This window comes from Raphanus sativus, chromosome 4, assembly GCF_000801105.2.
Source record: "Raphanus sativus cultivar WK10039 chromosome 4, ASM80110v3, whole genome shotgun sequence".
NCBI classification, from domain to species: Eukaryota; Viridiplantae; Streptophyta; class Magnoliopsida; order Brassicales; family Brassicaceae; genus Raphanus; species Raphanus sativus.
This window is the reverse complement of record NC_079514.1, coordinates 27,076,401-27,094,087: the sequence shown is the minus strand read 5'-3', so window position 1 is coordinate 27,094,087 and position 17,687 is coordinate 27,076,401. Positions and strand designations below refer to the sequence as shown.

The following is a 17,687-nucleotide window of genomic DNA, read 5'->3' as shown; positions in this document are numbered from 1 at the left end:
TCAAAATCGTATCAATGCTTTGTATACTACAAAACATAATGTAATTATATTAAAATGAATTTTTTGGATGTTTTGACTGATTTTGTATTTGGGCTTCCGCTGAATGTCCATTTAGAATTGAGCAATTTCGTCCATTTAGAATTGAGCAATTTCGTCTAGACAATTTGGATTTGGACTATGTGGGATTAAAAAAAATATAATGTTCAATAGACTCTTTGTCGACTTGGGCATGTCCATTTCAGCCCATTTGATATCCCTAGCCAAAAGTACACTTTCTAAAGAACCGTATGATTTAGTCTGGCAAAATTGGTTCAATTCTTAAAAAAAGTGCATTATATTCCGAGAAAGTGTATAGAGGCTGAATGTACGAAACGAAAACAAGAATCTTTCTTTTTTTCTTTTTCTTTTGCATAGGACTAGAGGAAAAAAAACTAGACATCATGGGTTGTAGTAGAACCAAGTAGTTTGTCTTCTTCAAGTGAAATCTCAGCCAATGGATGCGATTTAGTGATCTTGTTCCACTCGTTCTCTACTCTGAAAAATACCCACTGAAAGCGTCTAAACATCTCCATGGCTGTCACTGCGAACACCGTTATGTAGTTGTGCCTCAAATGTGCCGATAACTTATATGTCCATGCGCACCTCAGCACCAGATTGCTCCCTATCACCCAGAAATACACCTGCAACGATATTATTCAACAGTTCCAAACATCATAATGTGAAGAAAACACAAACGCGTTTCACTGGAAAGTGGAAACTGAATCTCACCCATTGTCGGCCATATAAGAGATATGATATGTTACTTGGACGGTTAAACTTGAATATCTTAGTGAAACCGCTACAAAACAGAAACAAAGTGATGTGACTAATGATGCCTTATGATATGAAAGAAAAAATGTATAGTGGATAGGAAGACGCAGTTTCAACCTATTACCTCAAGTCCCAATCTCGAGTTACATCCCAGTAGAATGAGTAGAGTGAGTTGATGACACTTGAGAAAAGCCAGAGAGGTCTGTAAAATGATGTCCAGCTCTCGGGCATCACGTGGTATTTAAGCGCAGAAAGAAAGATCACAGGCACTGCTGTCGAATACTTCAGAGCTGAAGAAAAAACCACACAGATTATCCATAAGATTGATGATAGGAAAAAGGAAAAATACTTCTAAATAATTCAGAACAATTGAACATCAATGCTCATAGGCTTTTACCATTTAAAAGAGATGACTTTTCCTTTGTATCCTTGTACTGTCGAAGACATTGCAACAGACGACAAATGTAGGGGAAAACAAGAACCAAAGGGATTGCAATTTGATGACTGCCACATACAGCGTCAGCTTCAAACCACGCAATTGTTGCGACCTGAAAATACAGGAAATTCATTAACTTTGATAATATCCCACCATTTCACGAAACCCGTGCAGGGTTGACAAACAGCCAGGTTCCAGTTGGTTCATCAATAAAACTAAGATACCAATAAAATAGCTAATACATCATATCTTAGCGTTTGTCAAGTCTTGGAGGGTAAGTTGTTCGTAGTACAGATAAGGCTATTGGTTTCAGGTCCTAGGAAAAATCGAACTAGTTGATCCAGCTTAAAAGATATTCAATCTATATTAGCTGATTTAGCAAATACTGGCACATTTGTCCGTCTTGTAGGATGAATTTTTGATAGTGCAGATGGATCTATACTTCTTCCTGATCATAGGAAAGAATGGAACTAGTTTCTCCAGCATAAGATATTTCAATTATATATTAGATGTCACAAATAACTAACTAATCAAGTAAAGTATTTACCTGTCTATGCACCATCCGGCAGACGGAGCGCTCTAAGTCAGAAAACACCTGCATATAAATTACCCATGTCAATCAGTAAAATAATATTTATCGGCACAGAATAAGATGCACTAGATATAAGGATTCAATTCCATTCCTTGGCCTATCAGACTATAATGCTAGCAACGACAACGACAGTTACACCTCTATAAGAAAACCACATCCAGCAAGCAAAACATTTAAAACTTTCGACTACAAGATTACCAATTTACTACCAGTAATCCAATTACAAGAATATCAATTGACAAACCAACAATCTCTTCTCCATTAAAACCAGTTCGACATGGAGACAATGATACTTAGATTAAGCCTATCGTGCCTATCGTGCATCTCCTACATCAGGAGGAATTCAACACTAGCAATTCTACTCTTTAACTCAGCTCAAACAATAACACTACCCAAAACACACATAAAGAACCACAGAGCTTCATTGAGAGGGAGCTACGACGTTTAGAAATCCCAAAGCTCCGTAAAACCCTAAACCGCAACCTTATCATAACTATAAAAAAAATACAAGGCACTAGTTAGTTACACTATGCCTCCTGCTACCTATGCCCTAATTTCTAACAACATAATTATTAAAAGGAAGATTTCTCACAACACTAACTGAAATTTCATACCTTTACCATGGAGGTCAGAATATCTGCCAAAAAGAAGTCCGGAAATGTAATTGGCTGTTAAACATAAAACTAAGATCAGATCTCCATGCTTGATGAGCTTATATATAATGTAAGAGTTTGAACAAGCATAGCACTTCTACTACACAAAACTTGGAGATTTGTCAATCGCAAGTCTAATTACAATCAATAGGTGTCACTAACATTTTACCTGCAGTGGAAAAGCTATCCTCCATAACGTTCTCAGCAGAAAATATCGACTTGACAAGTAGAAAATGTCGAAGGGAAATATCAGAACCAAAGCAAAAGCAATGTACAGCAGCACCTGCAGCAGTGACAATAAACCTCAGACTTACAACTAGCAGATTTATCTTTACACACAAAAGAGGAAACAGAGAAAAGAGCAGTACACAACATTGGCAATAAAGATCAAAACAAGGACATAAAGCTAGAGAGAAGACGCTAACCGGTTGTGAAGCAGCCAAAGATACTTCACCATGAGAATAGAGATATAGATAGGCAGTCATGCTCGTAGGGACAATGATTGTCATCCACATGCTACACTGCAGCCCAAAATCACACAACAACTGAGAATAATACGGAAATAGAGAATTTCGTTTGTAAATCATTGAATATTAAAACTAAAGTAAAGTACCTTCCACATCTCTCGATGAGTGAGGTAGTTATGGTCGAGATCAAAGACTTTGGAATAATTGACACTTCCTTGAGAGAACACCCATAAGTTGACTCCCCAGAGCCAAACCATCATGGTCTAATGGCCACAAAGCGAGAAGATATATAACAAGAAAAGAAAAGAGGTGTATCTAAAGAGAGAGTAGATGAAAAAATCTTTAACTTACCACAAGAAGCAGAGGATTGTAATAAAGAAACGCTTCGTACAAAAACAAATCTCGCAGGTCAATACTCATTCTCATAACTGAATCCCATCCAATCTGTTCAAAACATCCCTAATTAGAAAAAGATCAAGATGGGGGCAAAAAATTTCACATTCAAAATTTTTTACAGGAGATCACTAACCTTGCAGCAACATAAAGCCCAGAAAAGAAACAAAACAACCTGAAAAAAAAAAGGCTTCATTAAACAATGCAACTTCACAGAGATGAATGCTCAAAATTAGTCTCTCGTCAAACCTTAAATCTCCAAAGGAAGATAGGAGAAGGAACCATAGTTGTAATCTGAAGAGGTGAACTTGATCCCTTGAGGTCTCCCATTTCTAAATGCCCGCTTACACCTAAAACTCAATTTAAGAAATTAAATCAGATCAGATCAGATCAGCATCTAATAACAACATTTTTCTCGCGTTTGTTGAATTTGAGATCCACGCAATCAAAAACATGCATTTTTGAATCAGAAGCTGAGAGGGAGGGATTACCAGGATCGAGGAAGAGAGATTTGCTACCAGATTTGCGAAGATGAGGACTGCTTGTTACTGGATTTTCAAACATGACCGGAGTTTCATGGTTTTGTTCGACTCTACAGAAAGCGCATCATCATCACTTCTTCACACGAGATCTCGATCGAGCGGGAGAGAATTGATCTTGGAGAGGGGTTGGCTTTATGGCTGCAGAGATCTTCAACGCATTGAGTAGAGATTAAGCGAAACTCTCATTCATTCCTTTCCGTTAACAAGATTTACAACTCTTTTTTTTTTTTTTTTATTATTATTGTCATCATCATTTTAGGAGTTTATTTATATGGGCTTCAATAAAGCCTGTAGGCCCACCATTTTTTTCTTTCTCCGTAGTGGAGTTAATCTGATGAAAGTTATTTCTTTTCTGAAAGAAGTAAACAATAGATGAAATTTCATAATTTGTTGTTTTTGGATATTGGTAATGTTTATAGAACTCGTTCGAAAGATTTCTTTTACTGAAATGCTTTCATTCATTCGACAACTTTTCGGTTACGAAGTTGAACTTGTTTTATACAAGAAAATGTAAACTCTAAAGATTTCTTGGCATCATTTTTTTTTTTCCTTAACCCTCCCTGTGAGATATCATTTTCTTGGCATCATTTTGTTGCCAATATAAATCAAGAAATGAAGAATTAAAAAATGAAGAATTTATTGTTGAAAATGGATTATATTATTTGAATAAGGTCCATCAAATTATTTTTTAAGCTATTCTTTTTCAAATAAAAGAATTATTTTAATATTTAAGGGTCGGATTCATAGAAATTCTAAGATTAAACAATAGATAAACTAAACAATAAAAAACTAGATTTGATCTGTTTTACAACGTGGATTTTGTTTCTTTTTTTATTTAATTACAAAATTGACAAAAAAATATTAGGGTATTTTTTTAAGTTTTTGTCACAAAAATAACACTTAGCAAATAAAATGATCAAATCACATTTTTGTTTTGAAAATGTTAATATTTATTTTTTTTATTTTTAAAAATTTGAACACATTCCTAAAACTTATCTCTTAAATCTAAACCTAAGTCGTAGATTAACTAACGCAAAAATTATAAATGCATATTTATCTTTCGATAAAATTTATTTTGATCATTTTCCTCCTTTTAATGCTATTTTGTGATAAAAACTTGGTTTTGTGCTATCTGGTCTTTTTCTCAAAACATTATTATTAATTTTTTTTCATCACAAAAACATTATTATAGAAGTTAAACTATTGAATTATATGTTCTGTTGTTTATGCTGGTGTTGCTATTTTATCTGATTTTATCAGTAGCAATAAGTTAATCTTTATTTATATAAAAGAGAGTTTTCTTTCCTCTTAGCCTATCCACCTAGGACGCCACGCTGGAAACTCATTCTCTCTGCGCTTGACACGTGGCATTGTTAATGAAAGGATGCGGTTTTTGTTTTCTTCACGACGCTTCTTCGTCTACGGCGAAGACGACTGGGATTCGTTTTGTTTCCGTAACTGAAATCGGTTCTGAGAATCGTTTCATTCCGTTTCATTACTGTCATTAATTCCGTTCTGTTACGTTGGTGATGAAGAATCAGCAATATTGGAAGCTTGAACCGTGTCGAGATTGACAATTGGGTTATATGGCGTTTTGGTTAAACGGCCGGTTTAATATTACTCATGGTTCACGGTTAGGTTAAAACCGGTTATCAGTTGTAACTACCCTTGCCTAATATAAAAGCAAGGTTCGTGAGTTGTATTAAGACATCAGAGAAAGATAGATTGTACTAGGGTTACAAGCTTTAGGTCACGGCCGTTGTGATCTTGAAAGAGTTTAGTAATTTGCCTTGCCAGGCCCCAGAGACGTAGCCACATCGGTGAACTCTGGGTAATCAATTAATCTCTGTGTGTGCTCCTGTTCTTATTTCGTTTCTCTTTCATTCTTTGCGTATTCGTGTTCGTGAGGGTTATTCCGTGAGAGTTACGTTTCGCGACTTGTTCAACGTCGGTTTGAGATTGAACAGTTTCGCGGGTTCATATCGAACACTAAAACGAACCTAAATCCTAACAAGTGGTATCAGAGCCATCGGTTGTTGATTCAAAGTTGCTGAGCTTGGACTGATTGAATCAATGGAGAAAGCACGAATTGAGGTTGAAAGGTTTGATGGCAAAGGAGATTTCTCCTTGTGGAAGAAGCGGATGCTTGCTCATCTTTCGGTCTTAGGGTTGAAAGATGTGTTGTTGGAGCAGACATTAATTCCGAAGTCTGAGATGAAGAAAGACGAGGATGAAGATGTGTTTAACGAGAGGCTGCAGAAGGAAGAGTCGGAGAGGTTGCAGAGATCTGAGAAAGCGATGAATCTTATCATCCTTAACGTTTGTGATCACGTACTGCGGAAGATCGAGGCGTGTACTGACGCTGCATCGACTTGGTCAACGTTGGAAAGGTTGTATCTCTCTAAGTCTTTACCTAACAGGATACACTTGCAGCATAAGTTCTATACGTTTAAGATGAAGGAGTCTCAAACGATTGATGAGAACATTGATGATTTCTTGAAGATAGTTTCAAATCTTTCAAGTGTCAATGTGCAGGTATCTGAGGAAGTTCAGGCGATTCTCCTGATGGAATCACTTCCAAGTCAGTACAGTTACTTGAAGGAAACACTCAAGTATGGAAGGGAAACATTGTCCCTTGAGGAAGTCACGAGTGCTGCTAGGTCGAAGGAGCTAGAAATCAAGGAGTCAAAAGACAATAGCTCTGTTTCATTGCAGCGGAATGGTGAAGGTTACTTTGCCCGTGGCAGACCTGATAAAAGAGAGAAGCCGAGTAGCAGTGGTAGGAAGGACAAAGGGAGATCGAGATCTGGCTCAGGTTCAAGACTCAAGTGCTGGTTCTGTAATAAAGAGGGACACATGAGGAAGGATTGCTATGCTCGTAAGAAAAAGTATGGTGATGATGAATCTGGAGAAGCGGCTGTTGTAGTGGATCATAAGGATGATGCCTTGTCTGTATCTGACAATAGGCATGATGATGAATGGATTCTCGATTCTGGTTGCTCCTATCACATGACATCAAGACGAGATTGGTTTGATCAGTTTCAGGAGCTTAATACAGGACAAGTGTTGTTGGGAGATAACAATGCTGTAGCAGTTCAGGGAATAGGAACAATAAATGTGAAGGCCTATGGAGGAACTGTTAAGGTTCTCACAAATGTGAGGTATATTCCGAAGCTCAAGAGGAACTTGATCTCCACTGGTACTCTGGACAGGCTTGGTTTCAAGCACTCAGGTGGAGAAGGGAAAATCAGATTCTATAAGAATGGAAAGCTGGGACTTCAGGGCACCTTAACTGGCTCGCTCTACTTGTTCGACGGGAAGACGGTTGCTGGACAAGTGAATAGTGTGGAGAAGAAAAATCTGTCACTAGCAAGGGATGAGACTAGTCTTTGGCACAAACGACTTGGTCATCTCAGTATCAAGAATTTACAAATACTTGCTAAAAGGGGAATCCTGGATATCAAGAGGATTGGGTTCCTGGTCTTTTGTGAAAGCTGTGTCATGGGAAAGCATAAGAAGTTGAGTTTTCATGCAGGGAGGCATGATTCAGGTGAACCGCTGAAGTATGTTCATGCGGATTTGTGGGGTTCCACAAATGTAACTCCAAGCTTGTCTCAGAAGCAGTATTTTCTGTCAATCATTGATGATTTCACCAGAAAAGTATGGGTATTCTTCTTGATGAATAAGAGTGAGGCTTTCAGTAAGTTCAGAGAGTGGAAGAAGCTTGTTGAAAATCAAATCAACAAGAAGGTCAGCTGTCTAAGAACCGATAACGGTTTGGAGTTCTGTAACTCGGAGTTCAATGGTTTCTGTAGGAGTGAAGGCATTGAAAGACACAGAAGTTGTGCATACACGCCACAGCAGAATGGCGTTGCTGAGCGGATGAACAGAACTATCATGGAAAAAGTAAGGTGTTTACTTAACGAATCCGGTCTTGAAGAAGAATTTTGGGAAGAAGCTGTGGCTACAGCTGCCTACCTGATCAACCGGAGTCCTGCATCTGCGATTGATAATGAGATACCAGAAGAGTTGTGGATTGGTAGAAAACCGAGTTACAACCACCTAAGGAGGTTTGGATCAGTGGCTTATATACACACGGATCAAGGCAAGTTAAAGCCAAGAGCGATCAAGGGTATATTCACTGGATATGCAACTGATACAAAGGGGTACATAGTTTGGTTGCTGGATGAAGAAAAGTTTTCTATCAGTAGAAACGTGGTGTTTACTGAGGATGTTGTGTTTAAGGATCTGGAAAAGAAAGAGACACCTGCAAAAGATGTTTCAGGAGATCCGGTACTTGTTCAACATGAAACCGAGATTCAAACAGGTGCTGGTGCGGATGAGGTTTCAGGTGGAGTTAGTTCTCAGACTGAAGAAGGTTCAAAGGATTTGGAGTCAGAGTCAGAACAAGCAGAAGTTCAGGGAAGTTATAGACTGGCTAGAGATAGACCTCGCAGGCAGATTGTTCCACCATCAAGATTTGATGATTTTGAAGTTATTGCAGCATTTGCGCTAGTAGCGGCTGAAGATGTGATTGCAGTTGAACCTTCAAGTTATGAGGAAGCTATGAATAGTAGTGAATCTGATCTATGGGATGGGTCTATGGGAGAAGAGATGGATTCTCTGGAAAAGAATGAGACTTGGATTCTGGTTAAGCGACCTAAGAATAAGAAGGTCATTGGATGCAAATGGGTGTACAAGAAGAAACCTGGGTTAACAGAAACAGATGATCCAAGATACAAGTCTAGGCTCGTGGCTAAGGGTTACTCACAGAAGGAAGGTGTTGATTATCACGACATCTTTGCACCTGTGGTGAAACATGTGTCCATAAGGTTGTTACTGTCGATTGTGGTCAACCACGATCTTGAGCTTGAACAGTTAGATGTTAAAACTGCCTTTCTTCATGGAGATATTGAAGAAGAAATTTATATGGAACAGCCATAGGGATTTCGTGTGAAGGGCAAGGAAGACTATGTGTGCCATCTGAAGAAATCTCTGTATGGTCTCAAACAGGCTCCAAGGCAATGGAACATATGCTTTGACAGCTTCATGAAAGAACTCGGATTCAGGAGATGTGAATTCGATCACTGTGTGTACGTGAAAGTAGTGACTGGAGGAATATATATCTACTTGCTTCTCTATGTAGATGATATGTTGGTCGCTTCTAAAAGCATGGTGGAGATAGAGAAGGTGAAGAAGTTATTGAGTGGAAGGTTTGAGATGAAGGATCTGGGCTGTGCAAGGCGCATTTTGGGGATGGACATTCACAGAGATCGTGCAGCTGGAGTTTTGACATTATCTCAGTCAAGTTATGTTGAAAAGGTGCTTCGAACGTTCAACATGGATGATGCTAAAGCAGTTATACTCCTGTTGGTTCTCATTTTAAGCTGAAAGCTGTAGAAGATGGAGAACAAGAAACAGAGATGGAGAATGTGCCTTATTCTAATGTCATAGGAAGCATTATGTATGCGATGATTGGAACAAGATGTGATCTCGCGTATGCTGTTGGGTTAGTGAGCAGGTACATGTCAAGACCAGGTCTGGTGCATTGGGCTGTTGTTAAATGGGTGCTGAGATATATGAAGGGAACAAAGGAACACAAGCTAGTGTTCAGGAATAATGAAAGCTTCAAGGTAGAAGGTTTCTGCGATGCTGATTTCTCAGCAGACTTAGATAAGAGGAGATCGATTACTGGTTATGTTTTCACAGCTGGAGGAAACGTCATTAGCTGGAGGTCATGTTTGCAACCTGTAGTAGCTCTTTCTACAACAGAGGCAGAGTACATGGCGCTTGTGGAAGCAGTTAAGGAGGCGATTTAGCTGAGAGGTTTGTCTGAAGAGATGGGTTTTGAGCAGGATTCAGTGAGGATTTGGTGTGATTCGCAGAGTGCGATGTGCTTAGCCAAGAACAACATTCATCACGAGCGGACTAAGCATGTTAGCAGGAAACTCCACTTCATCAGAGACATCATTGAGAAAGGGGAGGTGACTGTCGAGAAGATACACACTTCGAAGAACCCTGCAGACATATTAACCAAGGCGGTTCCTGTGAAGAAGTTTGAAGCGGCTCTGAGGGTTCTCGGAGTGGCCAATCACTAAGGTGTTTGGCATTGCCTGGCAAGACACGAGTTGGCAACATGGTAGCTGCAGATAGAGCTGATTAATCATCAAGGTGGAGATTGTTACGTTGGTGATGAAGAATCAGCAATATTGGAAGCTTGAACCGCGTCGAGATTGACAATTGGGTTATATGGCGTTTTGGTTAAACGGCCGGTTTAATATTACTCATGGTTCACGGTTAGGTTAAAACCGGTTATCAGTTGTAACTACCCTTGCCTAATATAAAAGCAAGGCTCGTGAGTTGTATTAAGACATCAGAGAAAGATAGATTGTACTAGGGTTACAAGCTTTAGGTCACGGCCGTTGTGATCTTGAAAGAGTTTAGTAATTTGCCTTGCCAGGCCCCAGAGACGTAGCCACATCGGTGAACTCTGGGTAATCAATTAATCTCTGTGTGTGCTCCTGTTCTTATTTCGTTTCTCTTTCATTCTTTGCGTATTCGTGTTCGTGAGGGTTATTCCGTGAGAGTTACGTTTCGCGACTTGTTCAACGTCGGTTTGAGATTGAACAGTTTCGCGGGTTCATATCGAACACTAAAACGAACCTAAATCCTAACACGTTCTTCAGTCGGCTATTCCATGTATAAATAGGTTTGTATCTTGAGAGGTTTCGATCTCTAAACTCTCTGTTTCGATCTCTCTCATATTCATATCTTTGAACTCATATCTCGATGGCTAACTCCAATGTGTACTTTTCTGACTTGAAGGCTGAGAGTTGTTCATCCGTCGCGGAGGCCAGGCTGCTGCGATTCTGGGAAGCTGAGAATGTCAAGCGTTGGGCCGATTTGCTCTTTGTCACGTAAACGTGAGTGTTTTTAACTTCTGAATCTCCGTTGTTCTGATTTTATGTTTACTGTCGGAATTTTTTTTATTATCTTCAGTTTGTCTGATTTATTATCATGTTGTTTATTTTTGAGTCCCGGTGAACTGATCAGTTTTTACTTGGGTTTTATTTAAGTTTTTTTTAGTATGTTGGTTTGTCTGATTTGTTATCCTGAGGATATCGTCGGTAGGGATGCTGTCGGAGCTGTGATGAAGATCTGGGTTTGAATTGTAAGCTCCAGGATCAGAGATTAGGGTTCCGAGCACCCAAGTTGACCATCTCCGAGAAGCTATCTCTTGGCAAGAGAAAGGTTCGTTCTTTAAAATTGTTATCAAAAGTTGCCTCCTTTATTTGATTAGCAATAGTTTTATAGATAAAAGACTTGATTTTTATTTTTTTATTGATCTTACAGAGTTAAAGTTTATGTTTTGTCCCTAATGTTTGTCTATAGATAGAAGAAGGGAAGAAGAATATAGAATCACAAGCTATCAAGAACTCAAACACACACTTAACAAGAAGTCCTTCTCTTATTATTCAATCAATCAAGCTTAAGTACAATATCAAAAGCTTCAATCACAAACTCGTATCATCAAACATCATCACAACATTCTCTTATATAGAGATTTCTATTTTCCTAATCCTATTTGATATTACAAAAACCAAAACCTCAACATATTAGGATTAGGTCAAGATACTTGTTCACTAAGCTTTCTTATTCTTTAAGCTTAAGTCAACATTCTCCCCCTTAAGCTTAAAGCCATCTTCACAAACTTCTTGAACTCCAATGAGACTTCTCATCTCTCTGAACTTTATTCTACCAAGTGATTTGGTGAGAATGTCAGCTCTTTGTTCACTTCCCGGAATGTGTTCCACACCAACTTGCTCGTTCTCCACGCACTCTCGAATAAAATGAAACCTCCTGTGTATATGTTTACTCCGACCATGAAACACAGGGTTTTTAGTTAACGCAATCGCAGACTTATTATCAACTCTAATAACCACACGCTTGGTGGCTTCTCCCACAACTTCACTTAACAATTCCTGCAGCCAAATGGCCTGTTTTGCAGCCTCTGTAGCTGCCATGAACTCAGCTTCACAGCTAGACAAAGCCACTATCTCTTGCTTAGTTGAGCACCAGGTTATGGGACTGTTACCAAGATAAAACACATGACCCGTTGTGCTTTTTCCATCGTCATTGTCCACGTTATGTGAGCTGTCACTAAAACCTTCTAGCTTTAATCCTCTGTTTCGTTCAAACCGTAGCCCAAGAGTACTCGTTCCTTTTAGATACCGTAGTATCATCTTTAGTGCAGCGCCGTGTGAGACCCTTGGTTCCTGCATATATCGACTTAGAACTCCAACTGAGAAAGATAAATCAGGGCGTGTATGTAGAAGATATCTGAGACAACCAATGGTCCTTCGATACTCCTTTTCATCGATTCTTTCTTCAGTGAGAGCCCTTGAAAACTTGGCATTCATCTCCATTGGTACATGAGTAGGATTACAAGCATCCATTCCAGTTTCTTCTAAAATTTTCTGCGCATATCTATCTTGTTTCAGGATGATTCCGTTGTTACTTTGATGCACCTCGATCCCTAGATAGTAAGTCAAGAGACCAAGATCACTCATATCAAACTTCTTAGCCATCTCTGTTTTGAAGTTTAAAATTGACTTAACGGAGGAGCCTGTGACAAGTAAATCATCAACGTACACAACTACTACAAGTAACTCTCCATTCATCTCCTTCCGGTATAAAGATGGCTCCTTAGTACATCTCTGAAACTGAAGCCCACGCAATATCTGATTCAGCTTAATGTTCCAAGCTCGAGGAGCCTGTTTTAAACCGTACAAGGCTTTCTTAAGTCTATAGACCTTATGTTCTTGTCCACGCACAACGAACCCCTCCGGTTGCTCTACATAAACTTCTTCTTTCAACTCTCCATTGAGAAACGCGGTCTTCACGTCAAGATGATGGATTTCCCATCCTTTCTCAGCTGATAAAGCAATGATCATTCGAATAGTCTCGATCCGAGCCACTGGAGCAAAGACTTCATCATAGTCTATGCCGTGCCTCTGAACATAACCCTTTGCCACTAGCCTAGCCTTAAACTTACTGATGCTTCCGTCTGCGTTTCTCTTTATTTTAAACACCCATTTAAGCCCTATAGGCTTTACTCCCACTGGAAGCTCCACTAGTTCCCAAGTATCGTTCTTTTCGATAGAGAAAATCTCGTCCCTACACGCATCAACCCACACTTCCAACTCCTTTGCTTCATCGAAACTCCATGGTTCATCATTTATCACCATCAGCAAACGCTCACATTCAACTTCAGCCAAAGTAATATAGTCATCAAGATAGGCGGGAGTAGTGGTTACTCTCTGTGATCTTCTCAATGGTGCTTGTACTTCATTATTCTCTTCATTACCTTCTTCTTCTTCTTCGTTATCCTCATCAATAGTTTCATCTTCTTCTTCATCATCAAGGTTGATAATTTCTTTAGTATCATCTTTTATTCTTTTTACTTGGACAACTAGTTTCTCGTCATGCTCTGTTTTCTCTTTTTCACTCCAATCCCACTTCTTTGTTTCATCAAATATAACATCTCGGGAGACAACAATACGCTTAGTTGATGGATCAAAGAGACGATATGCTTTAGACCCTGGTTCTGTTCCTAGATGCACAAGTATTCTTGTTCTATCATCAAGTTTCTTTCTTCCTGCATTAGTTGTCCTCGCATAACATACGCAGCCAAAAACACGCAGATGAGTGAGACTTGGTTTTTTAGACTTTAGAGCTTCGTATGGTGTCTTTCCTTCCAGTGACCGAGTCGCCACTCGGTTGATTAGATATGTAGAATGTCTCACTGCCTCACCCCAGAGTATATTAGGTAAGTGCATATGTTTTAACATACTTCTTGTCATCTCTAAGAGAGTCCTGTTACGGCGTTCTACAACTCCATTCTGCTGCGGGCAATAAGGCGCCGTTAGATGTTGTTTGATTCCATTTTCCTCACAGTACGCTGTAAAATCATTAGATAAGAACTCTCCTCCTCGATCTGTCCTAAAGGTTTTGATCTTACTCTGTACTTCCTGCTCTACCATCTTCTTGAATTGTTTGAATTTTTCAAACGCCTCACTCTTCACATTCAACAAGATTGTCCACATATATCTTGTATGATCATCAATGAGTACAAAGACGTAACGCTTCTGTGCTGTTGTTGATGGTGAGATAGGTCCACATAAATCTCCATGAATTAACTCAAGTGGCTCAGATGCTCGATATAAGGTTGCTTGTGGGAATGGTCTCCTTGTTTGTTTTCCAAGTAAACAAGATATGCAGGTTTCTTCTTTAGATGTGATCTTAGGTACGCCAATGACTAGGTCTTTCTCGACCATCATCCTGAGTTTCTCGGTGTTGATGTGACCTAGACGGGCATGCCATATAGATGATTCATTCATTGAAGAAACTTGCAAACACTGAATCTCATCAGTTTGCAAAGTAACCTTATATAGTCTGTTCTTCGAACGTTTTGTGCTTACCATTAGTGCTCCTGATCGATCGTACATCATCAGTGTATCACCTTTCAAACGGACTTCACATCCAACCTCAGTAGCTTGTCCTAAGCTTACTATATTGCTCTTTAACCCTGGAATGAAGTAGACATTATCCAGGACTTTCTTCTTGCCATTCTCAAACGTAAACCGAACTGAGCCTCTTCCTTTTATATCAATACGTGAGTCATCCCCAAACCTTACCTTGCCTATAATAGTTTCATCAATCTCTTGAAAGAACAGTCGGTTTCCACTCATATGGTTACTTGCTCCATTGTCGAGATACCATACGTTTATTGTGTCCATATCAGCTTCAAACACGGTAGGATTGACTCTGTTCTCATTGAGATAAATCACTTCGTTCATCATTAATTTGTCAGCCTCATGAGTGTCATCATCATTCTTCTCAACAGTCTCTTGGAGCTTAAGGTGTTTATCTGGACAATCAGATGCATAATGACCCTGTTTTTCACATCGGAAACAGGTAATGTGGGAAAGATCTCCATTAGATCGAAGCTTATAGGCTTCTCTCTGACTTTGGAAAGAACCTTGACGGCCACGACCTCTTCCTCTCCATGGTGTACGACCACCACGACCTCTGCCTTTTCCGTATCCTCCATAGTTCTCTGAGTCAGCATACATTAGTTTTGTCTGATCATCACCTGCATCATCTTCTTCCTCCTCTGAGATTCTTTCTTCATAAACCTTAAGCCGACCAACAATATCTTCAAAGCTTGTGTTTTTCAAGTCAAGCATCTGTTCAATAGAGGCAACGATTTGGATATACCTTTTTCTAGGTAAGCTTTTCAAAAATTTCTTCACCAACTTAGGCTCGTCTATTATTTCTCCTAGTGCAGCTGCCTTAGAAGTGATTTCAGATAGCTTTCCAACAAATACGTCTATGGTGTCTCCGTCCTTCATCTTGGTTTTATCGAACTCTGCCATCAATGTTTGCAGTCTTGCTTCTCGTACCCTCTCTGCTCCAAGATTTCGAGCTTTTATTGCGTCCCACACACCTTTAGCTGTATCCAAGTTTCCTATCTGCAGAACCAAAGCTTCTGGTACCGATTGGAACAAGTAGGCTATTGCCATATTATTTTTCTTCTCATCCTTGTTTCCAGGATCGATCACCTCCCATACCTCGCTCACCTTCAGTGCTATCTTCATCTTCATACTCCACACGGTATAATTTGAAGCAGTTAACATCGGAAACTTCACAGAGGGAGGACCACCTTCTTTCGTCGTAACAGGATCATCTTTAATATCTACCATGGTCGTGGATGTCTTGTATTAGGTCTGCAAGAATTCTTTGTATGGCTCTGATACCAAATATAGAATCACAAGCTATCAAGAACTCAAACACACACTTAACAAGAAGTCCTTCTCTTATTATTCAATCAATCAAGCTTAAGTACAATATCAAAAGCTTCAATCACAAACTCGTATCATCAAACATCATCACAACATTCTCTTATATAGAGATTTCTATTTTCCTAATCCTATTTGATATTACAAAAACCAAAACCTCAACATATTAGGATTAGGTCAAGATACTTGTTCACTAAGCTTTCTTATTCTTTAAGCTTAAGTCAACAAAGAACACAGTAGCATCCTATACATCCCCAGTTCACTCAACTCCGGGTATGGCTATGCTTATAGAACCATGTTACTTATGACAATCTTCATTTCATTCATTGTATATTCTTTTGTTGCAGCAAGTAATGTTTCTATGGGACATCAGTGGGGTAATAATAGCAAAATGAAGTTTTCCAGTAGTGTTGTTAATGCAAGTGCAACCCATTTCGTTAAGGATGCATCAGGGATAAGACCACAGTTTAAGCCGGATGTGCATACTCAGACACCAGGTAATTTGACCTGACCTATATTGTTCTGTCCCCTTTTTGTTTTCCAAGGAGGGGGAAATATATCATCAACTCCAAGAATTAGCTCCAACTTTGACTTGGATTTGTTGGTTGATTTGCGATCATTTTATTATTAGTTTACATACTTGGTTTTGAATTTATTAATTGACCCTCCAGTTTTCAGTGTGTTTTTTTTAAGATTTGTTGTCTGTAAAAATGCTTACTTGGGCTTTATGCCTTTGCATATCTTTTCTCTGATTCTGTTTATTGTTTCTGTTGTGCTCTTTGAAAATTTGAAACGTCTGTTAGGTTTTCATTTTCTGTCTAATTTGAGCGTCATGTCATTATTTTTTGGTTGATTGTGGACAAGTGTGTATCTTTAAACTATTATTTCTTCTTGTGAACCAGCAGTTCCTGCTGGAAATTATTTTGTGAATGCTGCATCTTGGTCTGCCCAACCTCATCCCAGTTCCTCCACCATATCATTTGGTACTCCATCAGAGAGTTAAGTTCACGTTCCGAGTTCTTCAAGAGTCACAGATACGAGCTTTAGACCATTCATGTCTCAAACTCAGCCAGGTGCATTCCCAGGGATGAAAGGTGCGACTTATGGTCAGACATCTTCACCTTTTGAAAACAACCACCATGCTGAAATCGCCAAGATTATCCACAAGGTTCTGCAACCGCGGGCGAAACAAAACCTCTTGTGGAATCCACCTTCAAGTTAACCATCTCCAAAGGAGATTGAGCTAATCTTCAATCACAGCTTATGCAGAGAGAATCAGAATGGCGGAGCTGGAGAAGTGCATGTCCAAAATGTGAGATGACATCAACAAGAAAACGACGGGAGCGGTTGATGACTTAAGCCGAGGTATTGTGAACAGATTCTTGCATGGTCCAATGCAGCATTTGAGATGTGATGGGAGTGACAGTAGATAGTGAGACTCTTGAGAACATGCATGCTTTGAACAGAATGTACAGAAGGACATTTTGGAGGAGAAGCTTAAGACCATGACATCGGGACAACAGAAGTAAAAGACAAGAAAGATGTTCCATCTCTTTTGTCAAAACAAATATTACGCCTTAAGCTGGGGATGTATATGATTCATTTGATTTATGTACAAGAGACTGTTTCTTAAGCTAACATTCTATATCTTCTAATCGTTGTGAAGTTTAAGTGAGTTTTGTGGCATCTGTTATGCTTCATTGACTCTTGAGGTGTAATGGTATTGATCCAAAGACCGTTACTCATGTGTAATGTATAAACTTTGGTTCATGCAGTATAGAGAAATGTGTTTTTTTTGCCCTTCGTGTTAGATGTCTATCGGTTTCTCAGTTGTTACGTCTTCTACGTTTCTTAGAGGCGATTGATGTAGAAAAAGGGTGGCTCATGGTCGTGGACCTTTTCAGCTTCTTGATGAAAAGGTATGTGTCTGTGT

General features: G+C 39.2%; 1 protein-coding gene and 2 long non-coding RNA genes across 5 annotated transcripts; 2 read left to right on the top strand and 1 right to left on the bottom strand.

Annotated features, from left to right (window-relative positions):
* Positions 1 to 310: 310 nt before the first annotated feature.
* LOC108828954 (uncharacterized) lies at positions 311 to 4,128 on the bottom strand. Its single transcript, XM_018602602.2, has 13 exons — positions 3,843 to 4,128; positions 3,601 to 3,701; positions 3,488 to 3,526; positions 3,310 to 3,402; positions 3,105 to 3,221; positions 2,917 to 3,012; positions 2,661 to 2,774; positions 2,453 to 2,506; positions 1,794 to 1,841; positions 1,208 to 1,358; positions 935 to 1,100; positions 769 to 838; positions 311 to 680 (listed from the first exon to the last, which is right to left on the bottom strand). The coding sequence occupies exons 1-13, from the start codon at positions 3,913 to 3,915 to the stop codon at positions 432 to 434; spliced, it is 1,371 nt and encodes a 456-aa protein (XP_018458104.1). The 5' UTR covers positions 3,916 to 4,128; the 3' UTR covers positions 311 to 431.
* Positions 4,129 to 10,281: 6,153 nt separating this feature from the next.
* LOC108828957 (uncharacterized) lies at positions 10,282 to 11,311 on the top strand. 2 transcript variants are annotated; one of them, XR_001945884.2, is made up of 4 exons: positions 10,282 to 10,602; positions 10,719 to 10,816; positions 11,025 to 11,144; positions 11,286 to 11,311. It is a non-coding gene; the product is annotated as an uncharacterized LOC108828957 (long non-coding RNA). The 2 variants fall into 2 exon arrangements; XR_001945883.2 differs by lacking the exon at positions 10,282 to 10,602 and having other exon boundaries at positions 10,629 to 10,816.
* A 4,670-nt stretch (positions 11,312 to 15,981) lies between these two features.
* On the top strand, positions 15,982 to 17,554 carry LOC130510458 (uncharacterized). 2 transcript variants are annotated; one of them, XR_008944108.1, is made up of 3 exons: positions 15,982 to 16,027; positions 16,102 to 16,251; positions 16,660 to 17,554. It is a non-coding gene; the product is annotated as an uncharacterized LOC130510458 (long non-coding RNA). The 2 variants fall into 2 exon arrangements; XR_008944107.1 differs by having other exon boundaries at positions 16,657 to 17,554.
* Positions 17,555 to 17,687: the final 133 nt, after the last annotated feature.

What these genes read in the sequence shown, in the direction of transcription:
- LOC108828954 (XM_018602602.2), bottom strand. Translation starts at nt 3,915, where the DNA reads ATGTTTGAAAATCCAGTAACAAGCAGTCCTCATCTTCGCAAATCTGGT. An exon ending in TTCTGACCTCCATGGTAAAG is followed by an intron (nt 1,842 to 2,452) that starts GTATGAAATTTC and finishes ATTTATATGCAG; the next exon opens with GTGTTTTCTGACTTAGAGCG. An exon ending in ACTCGAGATTGGGACTTGAG is followed by an intron (nt 839 to 934) that starts GTAATAGGTTGA and finishes TCTGTTTTGTAG; the next exon opens with CGGTTTCACTAAGATATTCA.